Source organism: Heterodontus francisci, chromosome 18 (assembly GCF_036365525.1).
Source record: "Heterodontus francisci isolate sHetFra1 chromosome 18, sHetFra1.hap1, whole genome shotgun sequence".
Taxonomy (NCBI): domain Eukaryota; kingdom Metazoa; phylum Chordata; class Chondrichthyes; order Heterodontiformes; family Heterodontidae; genus Heterodontus; species Heterodontus francisci.
In genome coordinates this window covers 89,709,103-89,728,752 of record NC_090388.1, presented here as the reverse complement: position 1 = coordinate 89,728,752, position 19,650 = coordinate 89,709,103, and the positions used below count along the sequence as shown (strand labels likewise).

Sequence of the window (19,650 nt, the reverse complement as noted above, 5' to 3'; positions counted from 1 at the left end):
TGTATCAGTGGAAGGTCAATGACTGATACCTAGTTTAAAGGCCCTTAGTTACCATGAGTGAGCTAGGGGTTTTAACACTAGAAGACCAGACATTTTGATTTGATTAAGGTTTTTAAAAATAATGAAAGGATGAAACCAGTACAACATGGCGAACAGCGTATAAATTAGAAAAACATAGAACGAGGTTTGATATCATAAAAAATTTAAGATTTTATTCAGAGCTATAATCAGAATTGAATAACAAAAGAATGAAATTACATTTACATAGTACCTCACAATGCCCCAAAGAAAATACATAATGAATTACTTTTTAACTGCAGTCACTTGGCAAACAGAATTCATACAGAAAGATGTGAGAAACCAGCAATGAGATGAATACAAGTTAATCTGTTACAGATGGTGTTGGTTTTTTCAACCAAGGCACTAGGACTAACTCTTTCTGTTTGAATAGTGTTATAGTATTTTTTTACATCCACCTGAACAAGCAGACGGGGCCTCAGGTGAAGGTCTCATTCCTATGGACAACATCAAGAATGCAGCAGTTGCTTTGTGTCAGCCTCGAATATGGGTTCGAGTTGTTTCAGCAGGACTTGAAGCCATAAACTTCTGACTTGGAGACAGAAGTGCCAACAGCTGAGCCAATAACAGTCACTTGACATGGTCACAAACATAAGTGCACCACTTCTCCCTCCGACCAGCCCAACCCATTTTTAAAAGCGATTTGTCTCATGGTTCAATTTCTGCATCCAAGACATGTAAATTTCTGCTGTACACGGGCATGTTAATCAGTGCAATCACGGCACAGGATCATTTTCCACATCGTTCCAGATGTTTAATTCAATATATATGGGACTAGAAAAGAACCATCTTGTCAGCTCCACAGCCTGAAAATATTTGCATCAAGCTTACTTGTATCCACCCCCGAGATCCACTCCCAATTCCTTTTCTTGCCAAAAATCCACCCAGTTCCCTCAAATTCAGAGATTCACAATTGTATAGCCTTATCCAAAGTCTATTGCATTTGGTTTCAACTGAAGTCAGGTAAAGTAAAAAAAAAAATTTGACAACACACAATTCTGTGGTGATGAATATTCACTACAATAAACAAAAAGTTTCCTTCAAACACAGATACTTGGGGCAGCTGTCAATCTAAATGGCACTTACAGTGCAGTACCACGTTATAATATGTTAATCTTAACATACAAATGTGAATTACTTAATTCCCACCATATCCATTTTAACAGAAGACATCACCCAGCTGGTACCTTAGCTTCATAACGTTGCCAAGATAGAGATTTTGGTAGATGCAGAAAGTAGTACTTCACCACACCTCAGCACATCAGTACCAAGGGGTCACAAGGACAAAGCCCAACCTCCTGGCTGAGGAACCAATGGTAAAGCTCCAGGGCAGAGACTGCTCCTGTGTGTGTTGATAGTGATCGGGAAGATTTGTGTCCCAATCAGCAAGGCAGATGATGCCCTCAGGACTGATTGGTGTATATCATTTAGTAATTACCTTTGTATTAAATCTAAACTTGCCTTTCTGACTCAGTGGAAAAATGCATTTCCTCCGGTGTGGTGTTGAGCCATACAGAAGTGTGGCTTCAATTTCTAATCTTAACTGTAAATACTTCATCAAGATGTGGATGTTGTAGGGATTGCACTGGGTTCAGTGTTCCTGGGCTGGGGACAGTCACTCCAATAACAGCTCCAACCCCAAGCCCCTACTGGACCCAGCTCCTACTGGACCCAGCTCCAACCCCAGGTGCCTAAAAATAGCTGCAGTGACTATACCACAGCTTGTGCGGAGACCAGCTGACTCAAAACTGAGCTGGCATTTCTAGCCAGTTTGGCTCAGTAATGCAGTAGGCAAAGCTTTTCTCTGTGACATTATTAAAGGAGCCAAAGAAATCTCAAATTATACAAAAATTCAAACTATCACCACACCAAACACCAATTTCAACTGCGAGTACTTGTTGAGGGAAAACCAAAATATCGTCATGGAATCAGTCTGTTTGGAGTGGCTTGGAAAATTGTTCCTTTCCCCCAACACTAGCACTGCTTTTAAACAAAAGGAGGAAACAAAAAGAATTAATTTCTGGGAAAGTGAAACAAAGAAGTTTGATTGAGCATTCAATCAATTGTGAGCCATTCTTGCCTCAAGTTTGAAGAAATGTGAGGGGGCAGAGGCGATGCATAAGGACAGCTTTCTTTGATTTGGTCTGTTTCTCTCTGCAAAATTGGTACAAACCCATCAAATTATTGATTTTCAACCATCCCTGCCTGATGGCCTGCATGCAATGTCCAGATACTGTCACTTTGCTAGTGCATCAGTGCTACTGACACAGCCATACCAGATACTGAAAGATTACAATGATCGTGCCACGAGAAAATGCTAGCCAAATCGCAATTGATTTTCTAAGCCATAAATCTTTGCCTTTAGATTCTTGAGCTCTCCTTGGATCTTCCTTGACTGGCTGTTTGTTTGGCGCACCTCATGAAGAATAGCGAGATCTTGGTCAGGCCCGATTCCAAGTGTTACCTGCAGAGGGAAGGAAAAAACCTGCAGCTGAAGGGCTGGCACTGAACCAATAAGTTAAGGAGGGAGTGGATCAAGCTACGGAATAAGAAATGCACAGTGAAATGAAGGGGAGGAGTCAGGTCACCAGAACTGCAGAAGGCTGGAAATAGGCAGTAAGAAAACAGCCAGCTTTTCTACTCCTCGACTGAGGGTAGAAGTTTGGTGTGATTGGCAAAGACTAGCAGGACCCATATCATCATGTAAGCAAGTGTCTCTGCCCTCAAGTTTACTAGCATTTTACTGCGACTGGTTTCTCTTTATATTGTAGTAATGTTAACCTTCAGACTGTGTCTGTTAAGCAGGGCAGCCTGAAGTAACGAAGTAGAACTGGGCCAGGCTGGCACTGTAGCAATGGACAGCTTCGGGATGAAGCAGTGTCAGGCTTAACTGAAAACTTTCATTAAATCATCTGAAAATAGTGCAGAAAAAGGTGGTTCAGCAAAGGAAAGCATCTGTAGGTGTTACATTTTAAACTTATGTTTAAATGTTATTGCCCATACACTGCTAAATAAATCTGAGACACTTGATTTAGAACATTTTCTGATTTGAGGAGTGAGTTAGAACTGGGTACTCTACTGTAACAGGACTATCAATTCTAGTTGTCTACACCACTTGTTAGTCATTACGACACAGAAGGTTATTCAGGCCATCAAGTCCATGCTGGTGCACTGTAGAGCAATCCAGTCAGTCCCACTCCCCCAATCTATCCCCGTAGCCCTGCAAGTTTATTTCTCTCAAGTACCCATCCAATTTCCTTTTCAAATCAATCATCTCAGCTTCCACCATCCTCGTAGGCAGCGAGTTCCAGGTCATTACCACTCGCTGTGCAAAAAAAGTTCTTCCTCACATTTCTCTTCCCCCACCACCCCCCCCAACAAACATCTCTTGACCAAAGCCTTAAATCTGTGTCTCCCTGTGTACCATCATCTAATGGGAACAGTTTTTCTTTAACTACCTTATCTAAATCTATCATAATCCTGTACACCACTGTCAAACCTCACTCCAATCTCCTTTGCTCCAAGGAGAACAACTTCACCTTTGCAACCTAAAATCCCTCATCTCGGGAACCATTCTGGTAAATCTTCTCTGCACCTTCTCATATGTTCCTAAAGTGTGCTGACCAGAACTGGACACAATACTCTAACCGGAGCTTTATAAAGGTTCAGCATAACTTCCCTGCTTTTGTACTCAATGCTTCTATTTCTGAAGCCCAAGATCCCATATGCTTTACTAACTACTCTCTCAATATGTTCTGGCACCTTCAAAGATCGATGCACATGCATCCCCAGGTACCGCTATCCCTGCACACTTTAGTTTAGTTTAGTTTAGAGATACAGCATTGAAACAGGCCCTTCGGCCCACCGAGTCGGTGCCGACCATCAACCACCCGTTTATACTAATCCTACACTAATCCCATATTGCTACCACATCTCAACCTGTCCCTATATTTCCCTACCACCTACCTATACTAGGGGCAATTTATAATGGCCAATTTACCTACCAACCTGCAAGTCTTTTGGCTTGTGGGAGGAAACCGGAGCACCCGGAGGAAACCCACGCAGACACAGGGAGAACTTGCAAACTCCACACAGGCAGTACCCAGAATTGAACCCGGGTCGCTGGAGCTGTGAGGCTGCGGTGCTAACCACTGCGCCACTGTGCCACTCTTTAGAACTGTGTCATTAAATCTATATTGCCTCTCCCTATCCCTTCTGCCAAAATACATCACCTCACATTTCTCTGTATTAATTTCATCAGCTACTTGTCTGCCCATTCTACTAGCCTTTTCATGTCATGTTGCCGTCCATTGGTATCATCCTCAATGTTTGCCACACTATAAGTTTGGTATCAACGGCCAATTTCAAAATTTTACTCTACATTCCAATATCCAAGTCATTTAGGCACATCAAAAAAACAGTGGTTGTAGCACTGAACCTTGGAGAACTTTCCTCAAGTCTGAAAAAGAACTATTTATCACGCCTCACTGCTTTCTGCCCTCAAACCAATTTTTATCCAAGCTAACACTGACCTCCTATTCCATGATTTCCATCTGTACATGGCTCTGAGCCCCTGGTACCCCGCCTATAGACAGCTCTGAGCCCCTTTGTATTCCCCAACTACACATGGTTAAAGATGCAAAATGATTAAACCAGGAAAGAGAAGGAAGAAATATGTGAGTAAAGCAGTAGAGCTGAAGGACAGCTTAGGGTGTGTGGCCCAAATAAACGTTCAGTATGTAGTATAAGAAAATTGTAACTGCAAATTCAACTTGGAGGGTATAGAAACGTATGATATGGTAGCCATTACTGAGACACGGCTGCAAGACGGGCAGGACTGGGAACTAAATACACCAGGTTGTAAGGTCCACAGGGACAATAGAGAAAATAGTAGAGGGGAAGGAATGAAAAAGGAAAAGAAAGTCTTGCATTTATATAGTGCCTTTCACGACCACCAGACATCTCAAAGCCCTTTATAGCCAATGAAGTAGTTTGGAAGTGGAGTCACTGTTGTAATGTAGGAAATGTGGCTGCCAATTTGACACAGCAAACTCTCACAAACAGCAATGTGATAATGACAAGATCATTTGTTTTTGTGACACTGAATGAGGGATAAATATCGGCCAGAACACCAGGGATAATTCCCCTGCTCTTCGTCAAAATAGTGTTACGTGATCTTTTTCAGCCATCTCAGAGGGAGACGGGGCCTCAGTTTAGCGTTTCATCTGAAACATGGCACCTCCAGCAGTACAGTACTTCAAGAACTTTACCGGAGTATCAACCTTGATTTTTGTACTCAAGTCTCCTACCCTCATTCATGCTTTCACTACCTCTAGACTTGACTATTCCAACGCACTCCTGACTGGTCTCCCTCATTCTACTCTGCATAAACTTGAAGTCATCCAAAAGTCTGCTGCCTCTGTCTTAACTTGCACCAAGTCCCATTCCCCTATCACCCTACATTGGCTCTGGGTCAAGCAAGGTCTTGATTTTAAAATTTTCATCTGTGTTTTCAAATCCCTCCATAGCCTCACCCCTTCCTATCTGTAATCTCGCAAAGCCCCACAACCTTCCAAGATATCTGCGCTCCTCTAATTCTGGCCTCTTGTGTATCCCTGATTTTAAATGCTCACCCATCGGTAGCCGTGCCTTCAGTTGCCTAGGCCCCACGTTCTGGAATACCCTCCCTCAACCTCTCAGCCTCCCCATCTCCTTTAAAACCTACATCTTTGACCAAGCTTTTGATAATTTTAAAAATTATTTCATGAGATGCAAGTGTCGCTGGCAAGGCTAGCACTTGTCGCCCATTCCTAATTGCCCATGAGAAGGTGGTGGTGAGCTGCCTTTTAGATTTTTTTTTAGATTTAGCGATACAGCACTGAAACAGGCCCTTCGGCCCACCGAGTCTGTGCCGACCATTAACCACCCATTTATACTAATCCTACAGTAATTCCATATTCCCTACCACCTACCTACACTAGGGGCAATTTACAACAGCCAATTTACCTATCACCTGCAAGTCTTTGGCAGTGGGAGGAAACCGGAGCACCTGGCGAAAACCCACGCGGTCACGGGGAGAACTTGCAAACTCCACACAGGCAGCACCCAGAATCGAACCCGGGTCCCTGGAGCTGTGAGGCTGCGGTGCTAACCACTGCGCCGCAGGTGGTGAGTGGGCAGTTTTGTTCTGGATGGTGTCGAGCTTCTTGAGTGTTGTTGGAGCTGCACCCATCCAGGCAAGTGGAGAGTATTACATCACACGCCTCAGTTGTGCTTTGTAGATGGTGGACAGGCTTTGAGGAATCACGAGGTGAGTTACTTGCTGTAGAATTCCCCGCCTCTGACCTGTTCTTGTTGCCACAATATTTATATGGTTGGTCCAGTTAAGTTGTGGTAAATGGTAAGCTCTGGATGTTGATGGTGATGATTGCACAATGTTCTGTACCATTCGCAACTGAAGCAGCCCATGTCCATATGCAGTGAGATCTGGCCAACATTCATGCTTAGGCTGATAAGTGGCAAATAACATTTGCACCACAAAAGTGCCAGGCAATGACAATTGCCAACAAGAAAGAATCTAACCAATCAATGACATTACCATGCTTGAATCTCCACTCCGCAAAGCCTGTCCACCAGCTACAAGGAATACTTGTATTCACACCTTCCACCACTAGCGCACAGCGGCAGCTGTGCACACCATACACAAGACGCAGTGCAGCAACTCACCAAGGCTCTTTCAACAGCACCTTCTAAACCCACAACCTCTACTAGCAGACGCATCAGAACATCACCACCTCCAAGTCACATATCATCTGGACTTTGAAATATATTGTCGTTCCTTCACTGTCACCGGATCAAAATCCTGGAACTCACTTCCTACCAGTACTGCTGGGAGTACCCGCTCTAGATGGACTGCAGCGGTTCAAGAAGTAGGCAAATCTCAAACTTCTTAAGGGCAATTAGGGATGGGTAACAATGCTGGCGTTGCCAGCGATGCCCACAACCCATGAAAGAATTAAACAAAGGTAACACTTTTGAGTGTCAAGGGGAGATGGTTAGATTCTCTCTTGTTGGAGATGGTCATTGACTGGCACTTGTGTGGCACGAACGTTACTTGCCACTTTTCAGCCCAAGTCTGAATGTTGTCCAGATATTGCTGCAGGTGGACACAGACTGCTTCAGTATCTGAGCAGTCACGAATGGTACCGAAAATTGTGCAACCATCAGCGAGCATCCTCACTCCTGACCTTATCAGGGAAGGAAGGTCATTGATGAAGCAGCTCAAGATGGTTGGGACTAGGACATTACCCTGAAGAACACCTGCAGCAATGCTCTGGGGCTTAGATGTTTGGCCTCCAACAACCACAATAATCTTTCTTTTGGCTAGGTATGACTTCAGCGGAGCGTCTTGCTCGATTCCCAGTGACTTCAATTTTTTTTTTTTGTTCATTCATGGGATATGGGTGTTGCTGGCGAGGCCAGCATTTATTTTCCATCCCTAATTGCCCTCGAGAAGGTGGTGCTGAGCTGCTTTCTTGAACCGCTGCAGTCAATGTGGGGTAGGTATACCCACAATGCTGTTAAGAAGGGAGTTCCAGGATTTTGACCCAGCGACAGTGAAGGAACGGTGATATAGTTCCAAGTCAGGATGGTGCGTGGCTTGGAGGGGAACTTGCAGGTGGTGATGTTCCCATCCATCTGCTGCCCTTGTCCTTCTAGGTGGCAGAGGTCGCGGATTTGGAAGGTGCTGTCTAAGGAGCCTTGGTGCGTTGCTGCAGTGCATCATGTAGATGGTACACACTGCTGTCACTATGCATCAGTGGTGGAGGGAGTGAATGTTGAAGATGGTGGATGGGGTGCCAATCAAGTGCCTTCTCTTGGATGGTGTCGAGCTTCTTGAGTGTTGTTGGAGCTGCACCCATCCAGGCAAGTGGAGAGTATTTCATCACACTCCTGACTTGTGTCTTGTAGATGATGGACAGGCACTGGGGTGTCAGGAGGTGAGTTCCTCGCCGCAGAACTCCCAGTCTCTGACCTGCTCTTGTAGCCACAGTATTTATATGGCTGGTCCAGTTCAGTGTCTGGTCAATGGTAACCCCCAGATGTTGATAGTGGGGGATGGTAATGCCATTGAACATCAAGGGGAGATGGTTGGATTCACTCTTGTTTGAGATGGTCAATGCCTAGCACTTGTGTCGTGCAAATGTGACTTGCCATTTATCCAAGCCTGGATGTTGTCCAGATCTTGCTGCATGTGGACACAGTATCTGAGGAGTTGCAAATGGTGAACATTGTGCAATCATCAGCAAAAATCCCCACTTCTGACCTTATAGTAACCTACTAATCTTACACTTCCCTCCATCATAAGTTACTAACCAGCGTAGTAATTGTTAAAATCCAGCTATTATAAATTAACTAACATCATAAACTAACAGTTAGCTTTATTAGACCCTTCTTTGTAGTATGGTAAAGTGGAAAAACTTAGGAAATATGGACAAGATGTCAAGGCAGAGGGATTCTGGAGGATTGCCTCAAATTTTAAAATACTTACTTGCAGTACAAGGGTGAAACCTTGACAGCACACAGTGAAAACAGCTTCTGTATGGAATTGCCTTGTAATGAGATAAATGTAAAAGCATTGAGAAAAAGTAGTCAACACAAAGGGGTACTACCTACGCAAATCTGAAAGGTTAGCAACCATACAGCATATGAGTTAGGAGCAAGAGTAGGCCACTCGGCCCTTCGAGCCTGCTCAGCCATTCAATATGTTCATAGCTGAACTGATTACTCCACACTTCCACCATCACAAAATGATCCTTGGTTGGTTAAGAAAGGCATCCTTTGATACAAGACTAACCACTGATTGGGAGAGGGGAGGGTTAACTGGAAAGTTGCCAGGATATAAGAAGCCCGGTCTTTGACACTGTACTGCAGAGAATTTTGAACAAGACGAGAGAGAGACCAACCAAAAAATGTGAAGACCAAAAGCTGCAAGAGAAAGAGTCATGCGCTCTGCCGTACAGTCTCTAATAAGGGTAGACTATTAATTACTGCCTGAGTTTGTGACTATGGTTTATCTGAAAACTTAAACTTGTCCTTAGCTTTATCTCAATAAAGTCAATTCATAACAAGCTTTGTGCTGCCAAGTCTGTTCCTACCTTAGAAGAGTAAAAACACCCCTATCTTATCAAATCTTACAGGTCATTGATGAAGCAGCTGAAGATAGGTAGGCCAATCCTGATGAACTCCTGCAGTGATGTCCTGGGACTGAGATGATTAACCTCCAACAACCACAATCATCTTTCTTTGTGTTAGGTATGACTTCAGCAGAGAGCCTCCCCGTTTCCCATTAACTCCAATTTTGCTAGGGCTCCTTGATACCATACTCGGTCAAGGGCAGTCACTTTCACCTCACCTCGAGTTCAGCTCTTTGTTCATGTTTGTGCAGGAGTCTTCAGGGTGTGTGCCACCTTTAAACAGGTACTCCTCAGCTTTGGAGACTTCGATACCTTGATGGAGTGCAGGCCAAATCATGGCACCAATGGGCACGAGGGAGCAGCAAATTGCGGAAATGCAGTTGTTATAGGCAATTCCATAGTCAGGGAACAGATAGGCTTTTCTGTAACAGTCATGCAGACCCACACCTGCCAAGAATGAGGCATATTAATTTCACCACATGGACATAAAATTTTAAATTGTTGCTGGAGAGAAGATAGGCCTATTACAAGGGCTGCCAGATTGGCTGGAAAGACATTTCTGCATATTGACAGACTGTACTTGAAAGGTGGAATCTCCCTGCTCAGCATAGTGGGGAAAGTCTTTGCTCGAGTCGCTTTAAACAGGCTCCAGAAGCTGGCCGAGCGCGTCTACCCTGAGGCACAGTGTGGCTTTTGAGCAGAGAGATCCACCATTGACATGCTGTTCTCCCTTCGTCAGATACAGGAGAAATGCCGCAAACAACAGATGCCCCTCTAAGTTGCTTTCATTGATCTCACCAAAGCCTTTGACCTTGTCAACAGACGTGGTCTTTTCAGACTACGAGGCAAGATTGGATGTCCACCAAAGCTACTAAGTATCATCAGCTCATTCCATGACAATATGAAAGGCACAATTCAGCATAGCGGCACCTCATCAGACCCCTTTCCTATCCTGAGTGGCGTGAAACAGGGCTGTGTTCTCGCACCCACACTGTTTGGGATTTTCTTCTCCCTGCTGCTCTCACATGCGTTCACGTCTTCAGAAGAAGGAATTTTCCTCCACACAACCTTGCCCGTCTAAGAGCGAAGACCAAAGTACGGAAAGTCCTCATCAGGGAACTCCTCTTTGCTGACGATGCTGCTTTAACATCTCACACTGAAGAGTGTCTGCAGAGTCTCATCGACAGGTTTGTGGCTGCCTGCAAGAATTTGGCCTAACCATCAGCCTCAAGAAAATGAATATCATGGGACAGGACATCAGAAATGCTCCATCCATCAATATTTGCGACCACGCTCTGGAAGTGGTTCAAGAGTTCACCTACCTAGGCACAACTATCACCAGTAACCTGTCTCTCGATGCAGAAATCAACAAGCGCATGGGAAAGGCTTCCACTGCTATGTCCAGACTGGCCAAGAGAGTGTGGGAAAATGGCGCACTGACACGGAACACAAAAATTCGAGTGTATCAAGCCTGTGTCCTCAGTACCTTGCTCTATGGCAGCGAGGCCTGGACAACGTATATCAGCCAAGAGCGACGTCTCAAGTCATTCCATCTTCGCTGCCTCCGGAGAATCCTTGGCATCAGGTGGCAGGACCATATCTCCAACGCAGAAGTCCTCAAGGCCGCCAACATCCCCAGCTTACGGGATGAGGTCCTACAAGCAGAGTTTAGGGAGTTAGGAGCCAAGTTAAAAAGTAGGACCTCAGAGGTAGTAATCTCAGGATTGCTACCAGTGCCACGTGATAGTCAGAGTAGAAATGAAAGAATAGTCAGGCTGAATGCGTGGCTTGAGAGATGGTGCAGGAGGGAGGGTTTCAGATTTTTGGGACATTGGGACCGGTTCTGGGGGAGGTGGGACTATGACAAATTGGACGGTCTATACCTGGGCCGGACTGGAACCAATGTCTTTGGAGGTGCTTTTGCTAACGCTGTTGGGGAGGGTTTAAACTAATGTGGCAGGGGGATGGGAACCAAATGAGGAGGTCAATTGAAAGTAAGGAGGTAGTAACTAAAGCCTGTAAGGAACTAGATAGTGAAGTCAGTGTGACTAAGGGGAAGAGTAGGCAGGGAGCAGATGATGAAAGCAAAGGGACTGGGGGTCTGAGGTGCATTTGTTTTAATGCAAGAAGTATAGTAGGTAAGACAGATGAACTTAGGGCTTGGATTAGTACCTGGGAGTATGATGTTATTGCTATTACTGAGACTTGGTTGAGGGAAGGGCATGATTGGCAACTAAATATCCCAGGATATCGATGCTTCAGGCGGGATAGAGAGGGATGTAAAAGGGGTGGGGAAGTTGCATTACTGGTCAAAGAGGATATCACAGCTGTGCTGAAGGAGGGCACGATGGAGGACTCGAGCAGTGAGGCAATATGGGCAGAACTCAGAAATAGGAAGGGTGCGGTAACAATGTTGGGGCTGTACTACAGGCCTCCCAACAGCGAGCGTGAGATAGAGGTACAAATATGTAAACAGATTATGGAAAGATGTAGGAGCAACAGGGTGGTGGTGATAGGAGATTTTAATTTTCCCAACATTGACTGGGATTCACTTAGTGTTAGAGGTCTAGATGGAGCAGAATTTGTAAGGAGCATCCAGGAGGGTTTTCTAGAGCAGTATGTAAATAGTCCAACTCGGGAAGGGGCCATACTGGACCTGGTGTTGGGGAATGAGCCCGGCCAGGTGGTTGAAGTTTCAGTAGGGGACTACTTTGGGAATAGTGATCACAATTCCGTAAGCTTTAAAATACTCATGGACAAAGACGAGAGTGGTCCTAAAGGAAGAGTGCTAAATTGGGGGAAGGCCAATTATACCAAAATTCGGCATGAGCTGGGGAATGTAGATTGGGAGCAGCTGTTTGAAGGTAAATTCACATGTGATATGTGGGAGGCTTTTAAAGAGAGGTTGATTAGCGTGCAGGAGAGACATGTTCCTGTGAAAATGAGGGGTAGAAATGGCAAGATTAGGGAACCATGGATGACAGGTGAAATTGTGAGACTAGCTAAGAGGAAAAAGGAAGCATACATAAGGTCTAGGCGGCTGAAGAAAGACAAAGCTTTGAAAGAATATCGGGAATGTAGGACCAATCTGAAACGAGGAATTAAGAGGGCTAAAAGGGGTCATGAAATATCTTTAGCAAACAGGGTTAAGGAAAATCCCAAAGCCTTCTATTCATATATAAGGAGCAAGAGGGTAACTCGAGAAAGGATTGGCCCATTGAAGGACAAAGGAGGAAAGTTATGCGTGGAGTCAGAGAAAATGGGTGAGATTCTAAACGAGTACTTTGCATCGGTATTCACCGAGGAGAGGGACATGACAGATGTTGAGGTTAGGGATAGATGTTTGATTACTCTAGGTCAAGTCGGCATAAGGAGGGAGGAAGTGTTGGGTATTCTAAAAGGCATTAAGGTGGACAAGTCCCCAGGTCCGGATGGGATCTATCCCAGGTTACTGAGGGAAGCGAGAGAGGAAATAGCTGGGGCCTTAACAGATATCTTTGCAGCATCCTTAAACACGGGTGAGGTCCCGGAGGACTGGAGAATTGCTAATGTTGTCCCCTTGTTTAAGAAGGGTAGCAGGGATAATCCAGGTAATTATAGACTGGTGAGCCGGACGTCAGTGGTAGAGAAGCTGCTGGAGAAGATACTGAGGGATAGGATCTATTCCCATTTGGAAGAAAATGGGCTTATCAGTGATAGGCAACATGGTTTTGTGCAGGGAAGGTCATGGCTTACCAACTGAATAGAATTCTTTGAGGAAGTGACAAAGTTGATTGATGAGGGAAGGGCTGTAGATGTCATATACATGGACTTCAGTAAGGCGTTTGATAAGGTTCCCCATGGTAGGCTGATGGAGAAAGTGAAGTCGCATGGGGTCCAGGGTGTACTAGCTCGATGGATAAAGAACTGGCTGGGCAACAGGAGACAGAGAGTAGCAGTGGAAGGGAGTTTCTCAAAATGGAGATGTGTGACCAGTGGTGTTCCACAGGGATCTGTGCTGGGACCACTGTTGTTTGTGATATACATAAATGATTTGGAGGAAAGTATAGGTGGTCTGATTAGCAAGTTTGCAGACGACACTAAGATTGGTGGAGTAGCAGATAGTGAAGGGGACTGTCAGAGAATACAGCAGAATATAGATAGACTGGAGAGTTGGGCAGAGAAATGGCAGATGGAGTTCAATCAGGGCAAATGCGAGGCGACGCATTTTGGAAGATCCAATTCAAGAGTGAACTATACAGTAAATGGAAAAGTCCTGGGGAAAATTGATGTACAGAGAGATTTGGGTGTTCAGGTCCATTGTTCCCTGAAGGTGGCAACGCAGGTCAATAGAGTGGTCAAGAAGGCATACGGCATGCTTTCCTTCATCGGACGGGATATTGAGTACAAGAGTTGGCAGGTCATGTTACAGTTGTATAGGACTTTGGTTCGGCCACATTTAGAATACTGCGTGCAGTTCTGGTCGCCACATTACCAAAAGGATGTGGATGCTTTGGAGAGGGTGCAGAGGAGGTTCACCAGGATGTTGCCTGGTATGGTGGGCGCTAGCTATGAAGAGAGGTTGAGTAGATTAGGATTATTTTCATTAGAAAGACGGAGGTTGAGGGGGGACCTGATTGAGGTGTACAAAATCATGAGAGGTATAGACAGGGTGAATAGCAAGAAGCTTTTTCCCAGAGATGGGGATTCAATTACAAGGGGACACGAGTTCAAAGTGAAAGTGGAAAAGTTTAGGGGGAATATACGTGGAAAGTTCTTTACGCAGAGGGTGGTGGGTGCCTGGAACGCGTTGCCAGCGGAGGTGGTAGATGCGGGCACGATAGCGTCTTTGAAGATGTATCTAGACAGATACATGAATGGGCAGGAAGTAAAGAGATACAGACCCTTAGAAAATAGGCGACATGTTTAGATAGAGGATCTGGATCGGCGCAGGTTTGGAGGGCCGAAAGGCCTGTTTCTGTGCTGTAATTTTCTTTGTTCTTATACACACTACTGAGTCAGCGGCGCTTGTGATGGCTTGGCCATGTGAGCCGCATGGAAGATGGCAGAATCCCCAAAGACACATTGCACAGCGAACTCGCCACTGGTATCAGACCCACCGGCTGTCCATGTCTCCGCTTTAAAGACATCTGCAAACGCGACATGAAGTCCTGTGACATTGATCACAAGTCGTGGGAGTCAGTTGCCAGCGATCGCCAGAGCTGGCAGGCAGCCATAAAGGTGGGGCTAAAGTGTGGCGAGTCAAAGAGACTTAGCAGTTGGCAGGAAAAAAGACAGAAGCGCAAGGGGAGAGCCAACTGTGTAACAGCCCCGACAAACAATTTTTTCTGCAGCACCTGTGGAAGAGTCTGTCACTCTAATATTGGCCTTTATAGCCACTCCAGGTGCTGCTTCACAAACCACTGACCACCTCCAGGCGCTTACCCATTGTCTCTCGAGACAGGGAGGCTAAAGAAGACGACGACTTGAAAGGACAAAGGGGCTATTTTTCCTGCTCCAATTTAACCCACAATGCTCCTTTGATCACCAGGTATTGTGTGTAGAAGCGACATTCCAAGGTCAGCTAGAACAAGACAATTCACAAGGGCCAGGACTGATGAGGCCAGCTGGTCACATGACTGTTGCAGTTTTTTTTTTGAACTTGCCAGAGAATTTGAGCTCAGAAAGCTCTTGGCTCCTGGATTGAAAAGAGCCTCTCCTGTCTACTCCCATCTCTTTCTCATGGAATTCCAAGACCCATTGAAGACACATGAACCCCGAGAGAGAAAAGTCTCCCACAGTGAACAAGGTTTAAGAAGAATACTGGGCCCCAACGAAAAGCAAGATCAACCTAAAAAAGGACGCTACAGTGAGCTCGAAGAACCGTAACAAACTCTTCAGATATTGCCTCAAACCTTTCCACTTTATCTTTTCTACTGCTCTTTTCTGTCCTTATCTGCACATGTGTATTGCGCATGCATGCTAGTGTGGGTGCGTTGTGTATCCGTAGGCGTTAACCGAATTAGAGTTCAAGTTTAATAAATTTCACTTTTCTTCTTTAAACCTAAGAAAGCCTGTTTGTGCTCATTTCTTTGCCTCATAATTGGAAAGCAGTGAACAAGGATTCACCAAGCGGGAGTTCAAAACACGGTGTGTTTAAAAATTAAACCTTGTTACAGTCGGACCAGGTGAAGGCCGAGAGGGAACCCTAGACACCTTTCTCACCTGGTTGTAACAGTAACCGTTATCGTGAGTCCAGCATGGTGTGTTGCCTCCCCGGTGCCAGGGTTAAGGACATCACTGAGAGGGTGCAGCATATTCTGCTGGGGAAGAGAGCGAGCCAGAAGTTGTGGTGCATGTTGGAACCAACAACATACCAAGGGCGAGTATTAAGGTCCTACGGTCAGATTTTCAGGAGCTAGGAAGAAAGTTAAAGAGTAGGACCTTGAAGGTGGTAATCTCTGGATTACTCCCATTGCCATGTAGCATTGAGAATAGAAATAGGAAAATAGGGAGGATCAATGTGTGGCTTGAAGAATGGTGCAGGAGTGAGGGCTTCAGACTCTTGCGGCAAGAGGCACCTACTCAAAAAGGACGGGTTGCACCTCAACAGGACTGGGACCAAAGCACTCACGGGGAGTTTCACTCGTGTGGTTGGGGAGGGTTTAAACTCAACTGGCAAGGAGATGGCACCAGCATATAGAAGTGGAAAAGAGGAATTAGGGGAGGTGCATAAGGTGAGAGCACAGACAGTACTACCAAGGTGCACAGAATACTGGGAGAGAAGAAAGCACTAGAGTAAGGGAATAGTAAATCGTTAGGTGGGGGCAGAGTAAGGGAGAAAGTAATAAAGTCAGGGTTATGTGTCACATGTATGTGAATGCATAGAGTGTAGTTAATAAAATTGGTGAGTTACAGGTGCAGATTGACATGTGAGAATATAATGTTGTGGCTAAAACAGAGACCTGGCTCAAAGGAGGGCAGGACTGGGTGTTAAAAATTCTTGGATATATGGTGTTCAGGAAAGATAGGAAAGAAAGAAAAGGGGGAGGAGTAGCAGTATTGATTAAGGAGAGCATTACAGTGCTTGAGAGAGAGGATATCCCAGAGGAATCTAGGACAAAATCTATTTGGCTACAGCTAAGGAACACAAAAGGTACAATTACATTGCTTGGTGTGGTCTATAGGCCACCAGCTAGTGGGAAGGATGTAGAGGAACAAATTTGCAAGGAAATTATAGAGAGGTGCAAGAATGATAGAGTAGTTACAATGAGGGGCTTTAATTATCCGAATATAGACTGAGATAGTTGTAAAGGGTAGAGAGGGGCAAGAGTTCCTAGAGTGTGTTCAGGAAAAATTTCAACAGCAGTATGCTTCCAGTCCAATGAGAAAGGAGGCACTGCTAGTTCTGGTTCTTGGGAATGAGGTGGGCCAAGTGGATCAAGTGTCAGTAGGAGAACATTTAGGGGATAGTGATCATTGTATCATAAGGTTTAGGTTGGCAATGGAAAGGGCAAAAATTAATCTAAAGAAAGAATAAGTAACGAGGGGAAAGCCAACTTCAATGAGTTGAGAATGGATGTGCGCTGAATATATTGGAATCAAAGGTTGGCAGGAAAAACAGTAGCTGAACAATGGGCTACTTTCAAAGAATAGATAGTTCACCCACAGTCAAGGTATATCCCTTGAAGGGGAAAGGTAGGGCAAACAAATTCAGAGCTCCCTGGATGACAAAATAGAGATGAAGATGAAGAAAAAGTGTGCTTATGACAGATGTCAGATCGATAATACAATGGAGAACCAGGCTGAATATAGAAGGTTCAGAGGGGAAGTGAAAAAAGCAAATAAGAGCAAAGAGAGTATGAAAAGAGACTGGCAGCTAACATGAAAGGGAATCCCAAAGTCTTCTATAAGCATATAAATAGTAAAAAGGTGGTAAAATGTGGAGTAGGACCGATTAGGGACTGAAAGGGGGATTTATGCATGGAGGCAGGGGCAATAGCTGAGGTACTAAGTGAGTACTTTGCATCTGTCTTTACCAAGGAAGATGATGCTACCCAGGCCAAGGTGAAAGGGGAGGAGGTAATTAATACACTAGAAGGATTTAAAATTGATAAGAAGGTATTAGATAGGCTGTCTATACTTAAAGTTGATAAAGCAGCAGGACCGGATGAGATGCAACCAAGGATATTGAGGGAAGTTAGCGTGGAAATCGATGATGCACTGGCCATAATTTTCCAGTATTCCTTAGACTCAGGGGTGGTGAGGATATGGAATTCACTGTCAGACAGTGTGGTGGCGGCAAGTTCAATCGAGGCATTCAAAAGGGAATTGGATAGTTACCTGAAAAGGAAGAACATACAGGGTTATGGAGAGAAGGTGGGAGAATGGCACTAAGGGAATAGCTCACTCGGAGAGCTAGTGCAGATGCAGACACGATGGGCCGAATGGCCTCCTTCTGTGCTGTAACAATTCTGAGATTTTTGGCTGTAACTGCACAGGGATGTGGTTGACTTCTGTAAGGCATGTTACACATCAGATGATTAGGAAGCCGCAGCTTTCGATTTCAGAAATCTTTGCATCCTCATTGGCTACAGGTGAGGTCCCAGAGGACTGGAGAATATCCAATGTTGTTCCTTTGTTTAAGAAGGGGAGCAAGGATAATTCAGGAAATTATAGGCCGGTGAGCCTTACATCAGTGGTAGGGAAATTATTAGAGAGGATTCTTCGGGACAGGATTTACTCCCATTTGGAAACAAACAAATTTATTAGCGAGAGACAGCATGGTTTTGTGAAGGGGAGGTCGTGTCTCACTAATTTGATTGAGTTTTTTGAGGAAGTGATGAAGATGATTGATGAAGGAAGGGCAGTGGATGTTATCTATATGGACATCAGTAAAGCCTTTAACAAGGTACCTCATGGCAGACTGGTACAAAAGGTGAAGTCACACGGGATCAGAGGTGAGCTGGCAAGATGGATACAGAACTGGCTCAGTCATAGAAGACAGAGGGTAACAGTGGAAGGGTGCTTTTCTGAATGGAGGGATGTGACTAGTGGTGTTCCGCAGGGATCAGTGCTGGGATCATTGCTGTTTGTAGTATATATAAATGATTTGGAGGAAAATGTAACTGGTCTGATTAGTAAGTTTGCGGACGACACAAAGGTTGGTGCAGTTGCGGATAGTGATGAGGATTGTCAGAGGATACAGCAGGATATAGATCGGTTGGAGACTTGGGCGGAGAAATGGCAGATGGAGTTTAATCCGGACAAATATGAGGTAATGCATTTTGGAAGATCTAATGCAGGTGGGAAGTATACAGTAAATGGCAGAACCCTTAGGAGTATTGACAGGCAGAGAAATCTGGGCGTACAGGTCCACAGGTCACTGAATGTGGCAACACAGTTGGATAAGGTAGTCAAGAAGGCATACGGCATGCTTGCCTTCATCAGTCGGGGCATAGAGTATAAAAATTGGCAAGTCATGCTGCAGCTGTACAGAACTTTAGTTAGGCCACATTGTGTGCAATTCTGGTCGCCACACTACCAGGAGGACTTGGAGGCTTTGAAGAGGGTACAGAAGAGGTTTACCTGGTCTGGAGGGCATTAGCTATGAGGAGAGGTTGGATAAACTCTGATTGTTTTCACTGGAACGACGGAGGTGGAGGGGTGACATGATAGAGGTTTACAAAGTTATGAGCGGCATGGACAGAGTGGATAGTCAGAAGCTTTTTCCCAGGGTGGGAGAGTCAGTTACTAGAGGACATAGGTTTAAGGTGAGAGGGGCAAAGTTTAGAGGGGATGTGCGAGGCAAGTTTTTTTTTTTTTTTACACAGAGGGTGGTGACTGCCTGGAAATTGCTGCCGGGGGAGGTGGTGGAAGCAGGTGCGATAATGACGTTTAAGAGGCATCTTGACAAATACATGAATAGGATGGGAATAGTGGGATACGGTCCCCGGAAGTGAAGAAGGTTTTAGTTTAGGTAGGCATCAAGATCGGCGCAGGCTTGGAGGGCCGAATGGCCTGTTCCTGTGCTGTACTGTTCTTTGTTCTTTTGTTGTTCTAAACCAGCGCCATTAATACTGATACATGCATTTGATGAACCATTTAGTAGGGTTCTTTTGGATTGTATTGGACCCTTACCTATTACCAAGTCAACCAGATTTCCAGAGGCAATACCCTTGAAAAAGATCACAGCAAGAGTTGTGTTTGAGGGGTTGGTCCAGGTTTTTACTCAATATGGGCTGCCAAAAGAAATTCAGTCTGACCAAGAATCAAATTTCATGTCAGGTATATTTCAGGAGGTCATTTGTAATCGAGGAGTGAAGCAGCTCAAGTCGCCTGATGATCACCCACAGTCATAAGGGTGCTTTGGAGAGGTCTATGTAACCAATTATCA

At 45.0% G+C, this 19,650-nt stretch overlaps 1 protein-coding gene across 8 annotated transcripts in view; it reads right to left on the bottom strand.

Annotated features, from left to right (window-relative positions):
• Nucleotides 1-219: 219 nt before the first annotated feature.
• Nucleotides 220-19,650, bottom strand: part of ccdc77 (coiled-coil domain containing 77) — a 204,209-nt gene continuing 184,778 nt past the window's right edge. For 6 of the 8 annotated variants that reach the window (XM_068051115.1, XM_068051118.1, XM_068051116.1 and 3 more), the window contains exon 11: nucleotides 220-2,542. In XM_068051115.1, the coding sequence (XP_067907216.1) occupies nucleotides 2,396-2,542 (147 nt within the window). In that variant the 3' untranslated portion in view covers nucleotides 220-2,395. Of the gene's footprint in view, nucleotides 2,543-9,493; nucleotides 9,723-10,761; nucleotides 10,931-19,650 lie in introns of all 8 variants that reach the window. The other 2 variants (XR_010976902.1, XR_010976903.1) reach the window with 2 other exon arrangements.